Raw genomic sequence first — 6,315 nt, forward strand, 5'->3', positions numbered from 1 at the left:
ATTATGTCGTATAGGTGTTCTTGATCCCGATGAACTGTCATTTGTTAATAAAGAATTCGATCCAATTTCAGCCCCTATACTACAAGAATCCCGATTAAGCGGTGATTACTTATCTTTCAACTGCTTTTCGATATTTCCCCGCCCTTTTCCGAGCATATTTTGTAACTTCTGTTTCTTTGCAGCATTCAAAAATGTCAACATGGCCTCTAAACAAACTTCTCAAAGGAAAAACAGCGATATTAAGAGATCGAGAAAGGTAAAAAACGAGGTTTGTTGTGATAGAATGCCTAAACATTCGCTGGTGTTGTGTATAGAATGCTATTCTCGACTATATGACTCTTCTTTAATGTGTATGTTTCAATTCTAAAGTTAAACAAAGAACTAATCCCTCTGCATTTACTCAATGGTTCAAGAAAACTGCTAAAAGTGGAGAAGCTGCAATATGCTCTTGCAAGCCACCCAAGGTAACTTCAAGTGGGATGAAAGGTATTTTGACTAAGCCAAGAAAAAGAGACTCATTAGGAAGATCTGATGCTACAACTTCTTCTGGTAAGAAGTATATATAGAGACTTATTCAGTGCTTCATACCAAAAATGCACTACTGAGTGTGTTCAATTTTTTACAGGGTCGAGTTTAATCACAACGAAGAAAGCTTCTAGCCACAGTTCATCCCATCTTACCACTACCTGTCTGCCGTCTTCTTCAAAAGGGTCTCCTATTTCCTATGCATCTGTCAGCGTTTCAACACCTCGAGCTCCTTCTAGCCTTTTAAGTAAGAACACTGAATCTAAAATGAATAAACTGTCAATTTCTCGTTCAACTTCCAAGATTCTGGAATATTCTGAGAAGCAAAGCAAAAGGATTGGAAATACTAGTTTCTCGACTCGTTCATTGTCTGCCTTAGATCGTTATTCTTGCACACCTCCTGCTAGGTGGAGCAATAGTTCTTCCTCTGTATCATTGTCGTCGTCCTTAAGAACCAATCAGAAATCTAAAGTTTCAACGACAAAATATTGCACATTCCAGCGCAATGATGCAAAAGTAGCTCCAGATTTGCAGAAAATTTCAGGCAGTAACTTGTCCCATTCTTTGCAATCTCCAGAAATGAAGTCCCCGGTCAAATTTAGTTTTCGTGCTCTAGAAGAATTTCACCATGTTGGTTTAGAATCACCAAAAACTGGCAATGCATCTGGATTGCGAATGCCATCCCCAAAGATTGGTTATTTTGATGAGGTTAGTTTTTCTAACATTTTACTTTTCCTTCTTAGCTAACATTGAATGTAACTAGTAGGCATATTGAATTTGGAATGCAGAGCACATCTCTTGGTTCGACCAGGACAACGAAAAGAAAAGCAACTCAGAAGATTTTAACAGAAACCGTAAAAACAAAGCTCTCTTCTCTGGGCTCTGAACTGTCAAGCATTTCCCTTGGACAAACTGATTCTTATAAAAAGCCGAAAAATCCTTACTTGGAAAGATATAGGACTAATACAAGCTCGAAGACAGCTCCTCAGGTTCGGACTAATCATGTGACAGAGAAAGGAATTTGCTCAGAATCCCAGAAAACTGGTGATGGCAAATGTCATAGGAATAAGGTTGGACAGACTTGTATGCCGGAAAACGAGAAAAGTATCAAGGGCTTGATGAAGAACAAGAGGATCAAAGTAAGAAAGGGACCGAATGATGACACTTGTGTCCGTTTTAAAGAGTCTGACTTGATCAAGAATGTCACAGAAAATGGTAGCCAATTTGGCGATCTAAGCATATATTTTGAAGCTATTGATCTGAACCAGGATAAGGTGATGCCACTCAAGAACAGCAAGTGCTTGCCTTTGAAGTACGATAACAAGATAGTACAAAGGTGGGACGAAAAGGATCGTGTATGTGATCAGCAGTCGGATTCGCCTAAAACATCGTTGATCTCTCCATCGACTGTTGATTTTAAAGCAAGGACTAGAACTCCACTGGCGGAGAAAACGTCTCTTTGCAACAGAAGCAAAGCATTTTCTTCCTGTTAAATATTTCTCTAGTTTCTATGTGAATCTCATAAGTTGCTTATTCAGTGTCTAATGCACTGCAGAATCTCTAGCATTTTTTGTTGATCCACTGCAATAATCTCCATTATTGAATGCTTGAATCTTATTGATCTGCCACTTTTTGAAGGGATTTCTTTTGTTTTTCTGTTTTTCATTTGAATTTTCTGCTGGGAAGGGAAGGTGTGTTTTTAATTTGAATTGTTCCTCCTAAGGGCAATTACATATGGTCTCTAATGATAGTTTCTGTGTAGATAGGATTGCTTTGAAATGATGGACAAATATAACATCATACTTTTCTATATTATGCCCTTGTTTCAGCCCTATTTTATCAAAAATTTATTTTTTAAAAAAATATTTTCAACTACACATTTCTTCAATAAAATAATTTTACACATAAATTGAAATTTTTTCCTTATTTTTTAGCCATACTTTTATCAAAAAACGCTATTCCAAAATACAGTTTCCCCAAAAAGGGCTCAAAGAAGGACTATGTAGTACCTTTTTAGGATTAAATTTGTGATTTTACAAATAAGAGGGGCAAAATAAGTCTTTTACACTGGCTTACTATACTTTTTAAATAGAAACAGTGGTTAGGGATAAAATATATTAGTTAATACAAGATTGAGGATAAAAATGCGACGAAAAAAGTTGATAACTTAACAATATAAAAATGGTGATGGCAATATAATTGTTTCTTCTGCTTATTATAAAGGTAATTATGTTTCACATCAAAATTTTGATTTGTTACATTATATTTTAGTTGCACTTAAATTTATCAACTCTTTCTTATCATAACAATAAATCCTAACTTTTTTTCATTGAGTTTCTTATTTTTAACCTTCTATTAACTAATATACGATGATTTCTATCAAAACATTCTTTTTCTGTGTTTGTCCAAAAACATCTTTCCACCCTATCCAAAATGACACTCTCACTTGTCTTCTTCGTGGATTAGGGTTGGGAATGGGGCGGGTTAGACGACCCCGTCAGACATTTTCTGTCCCGTACCCGCCCCATTACCCTTTTAAGGCAGGGCGAGGTGAGAGGTGGGGGTTGTCTCGTTTATGTACCCATTTAATTTTTTTATAATTCATTTTATCGTTCACATTCATTCAAGCGAGACAATAATATAGTTATTAAATTTTTAATTTATTTATTTATTTTTAAAAGTTAATTTATATAAATATACTTGGTAAATCAACGTTTTTATTGTTGATTATATTCTTTAGATAATTTTAGTTGTCATCTTCTATTAAAATTAATGAAATTTCATAGAGTTTTTTCATTTAAAATATTGAATTTGTTATTAAAAAAAACAAAAAACGGGGGCGGAAGGGGCCCCTGTTATCTCGTACCCGATTAAGAGAGTAATTCCCACCTCGTTCAGGAAGAGACACTGTGGGCATCAAATTTGATGGATATTTTAGCCATCCCTATCCTGAATGTTCTCTTTCAACTGCAATAATCTTCTATTTTCTTTTGTAAGCAAAACTAACTTCGGGGAAAAAAATAAAAAAAGGAACAATTTAAGTAAATTAATTTGTCACATTTGTGAGTTTCTCAAAACTTCAGAGGGTTTAAACTTCCGAACTTTTTTTTAAACCGCAACAGTTGATGATAGTTAATAACTGGGTTCATTTCACCAATCATCAACCGAAGTTTGTGCAAAAATTCAAATTGATCCTACATTCTCACCTATTAGACACTGAAATCTTTAACAGTTCCACAATTGTTCCCTCGGTTACTAAAACTAATTTATTTGAAAATAATGAGTTATTAAATAGGTTTTTTTTTTCTTTTTTTAGATAATATGTGATTAAAAAATAAAAAAACTTTATTGGTTTATGCATAGAATATTTTATCGAGTGATGCAAAATGATCCCGAAAAACACTTTAAATTTTTAAAGAATGACAAATAGGAACTTATAGTCTAACATGACACCTTGATTTCTTGGATAAAATATATGCAAATACCAGCCAAAAGGCAAGACTTTCATCCATCTTGTTTTCGTCGTGGGTCAAGGTTTGATTAAATGACAAAGGGCTTTAGTGCAACGAATTGTGAATAACAAAGTAATTGTAATTTTCTTTTTTCTTTTTTTCACTTTTATGCATAGATGGCACGTGTTATCATGTATTTACTCATTGTACAATACATATGAATAGCATACAACGTTGGCTGTACGAATATATTCTTAACTTGAAAAACCAATCCAAAATTCAATAAATCATATAATTAGTGGCCGCAATCACAGATGCTCAGATAGAAATATTAGTATTTACAAATGACAAAAAAAACCAAAGTTCACTGAAAGTGTACATATAAAGGCAGGAATTTTGCACCATATTTGAAGCTGGAAACTTGCACTTTTCTCTATCAATGGAATTACCATAATCTGTTTCCATGGTTCAAACAAAACCGCGCTTAGCATATAATTCAGCAGAATCAACAATAAAAAATAATTTGACCAAAAAAGAAACACATCAATAGGAAGCATTGTTATCAATGTTTATTCTTAATATTTTTCTTATTTTCAACTAGGAAAAATGCTGCTGTTTGGTTGCAAAGAAATAAAGAGGCAAGAATGTCTAAAAACCAGGCATAACCAAGCCAAACTATCCTAGATGAGTGTAGGATAGCTTCTGAAAATTATCTCATGTGCTCTATAAACACTATCTATTTGTTCACTTACATGTGAACTGCCATCAAACTCAGGGGTACCCTTCAGTGGAATCAGACCGTGTAAGTCTTTTCTCAACCCCTTCACATATGCACTGCTCAACAGTAAAATAAGGCTGCACGTGCCTAATTTGACAATTTCGGCCAACGAAGAAATATGTGCCAGATATTTGGAAGATTGAGTACTTAAAGGCCTCAGTATTACTTAGGGACCTCAAGCGTTATGTTTCTCAAAGGTTGAGGACCCCATTATAATTTTCCCATAAAATAATTAATCTTGGCAGATTCACTCGTGACCAAAAACGAGTAACAATGCTAAAAAACACATTCAAACTTTGAATGCATTTGGGATTCCAGGAGTGATTTCTTAAAAAATGTATTCTTTCCCTTCTAAATAAAGTACTCTGCATATCAAGCCTTTAGACTCAACAGAGTAGCCATACAAATTGTTAGATATTAATTCATTAACCCAAACAAACTTCATTCTTTTTTTATTTATGAGATAGAGAAAGATTACAACAGCTTGCAAGTCATACAAAAATCACCAACTCAAAGAAATTCTCTTCTGCACAGATTATCCAATGTCAGGATGGCCTCACATGCTACTGTCCAAGCCAAGAAAACTAGCATTGGGCAATATAGCGGCCAACCCGCAATAAAACAAAAGGTGGTTCAAAAAAACACAGCCCACCCACCAACCTTGAGTAGTCAGGGGACTTTATTCCCCTCATAGCACTTTATCCTATTAACAACTTTTATTTACTGTAAACAGTCTCTCATACTGCTGTCTGTTGCTTAGCTCAAAGCAGATTATCAACCAACTGTACTTCCAATATAATTCTTCTTGCAGTATATTTATACAAGAATCCGGGCTTGTTTTGGTCCTTCCATTCAATTTTAACTTTAAAGTAGGAAATAGATGGGATTCTCGGAGTGATTCCTTAAAAATATTTTCTTCTCTCCTTTCTCCGTGCTATTATCTGCAGTGTCAAGCTTTTAAACTCGACGAATTTGCTAGATAATTGTTAGACATAAATCTGCTAACATAAACAAACCATTCTCCACAAGCCATTGATTTGAACAGCCAAAAGTGTTTCAAATACTACCAATCCTGATGACAGTACAGATTCTAATTCTAGCTTTTCTGTGTCTCCCTTTGATCCCAAGATCTCAAAACACCAATGAACCATCACAGCCATAAAACTATTTCACACAGGTGCTAAGAAAGATTTAAACAAGTCCCAGCATTTCTATTCGCAAAACTTACGAAAGAACACGTCATTGTTCTTCAATTCTTTTCCTTTACCAACGCACTAGGGAAGGTTAGCAATATCTTTCACGTTTTTCAATCATACAACACAGAATAGAACATATGCAATCATCACTTAAAATAATGTCTGGCAGGGTAAATGACCCAGACAAGGTAAGGGTTCAACATTGACAATTGATAAACCATTTCCTGTGAATTCCAATTGGCTAGACAGAATGCACGGTGTGATAGGCTTAAAATTTGAAATAATAAAGACCTCTGGTCATTGCAAAAGGACAATCCCCAATGATAAAAAATACGTGTGGCAGTTGACCCTCATTTTGTATATA

At 34.6% G+C, this 6,315-nt stretch overlaps 2 protein-coding genes across 2 annotated transcripts in view; one reads left to right on the forward strand and one right to left on the reverse strand.

Moving 5' to 3' along the window:
• The window catches only part of LOC111408474, a 4,832-nt gene extending 2,670 nt beyond the window's left edge, over window positions 1-2,162 (forward strand). The window contains exons 2-5 of the mRNA XM_023038228.1: window positions 15-101; window positions 183-256; window positions 414-549; window positions 626-2,162. Of these exons, the coding sequence (XP_022893996.1) occupies window positions 15-101; window positions 183-256; window positions 414-549; window positions 626-1,272 (944 nt within the window). The 3' untranslated portion in view covers window positions 1,273-2,162. The remainder of the gene's footprint in view (window positions 1-14; window positions 102-182; window positions 257-413; window positions 550-625) is intronic.
• Window positions 2,163-4,216: 2,054 nt separating this feature from the next.
• The window catches only part of LOC111407688 (nuclear transcription factor Y subunit B-10-like), a 3,275-nt gene continuing 1,176 nt past the window's right edge, over window positions 4,217-6,315 (reverse strand). Inside the window, exon 5 of the mRNA XM_023037322.1 lies at window positions 4,217-4,432. The gene's annotated coding sequence lies outside the window, so the exon portion shown is untranslated. The remainder of the gene's footprint in view (window positions 4,433-6,315) is intronic.

The sequence above is a fragment of the Olea europaea genome, chromosome 13 (assembly GCF_002742605.1).
Source record: "Olea europaea var. sylvestris chromosome 13, O_europaea_v1, whole genome shotgun sequence".
Taxonomy (NCBI): domain Eukaryota; kingdom Viridiplantae; phylum Streptophyta; class Magnoliopsida; order Lamiales; family Oleaceae; genus Olea; species Olea europaea.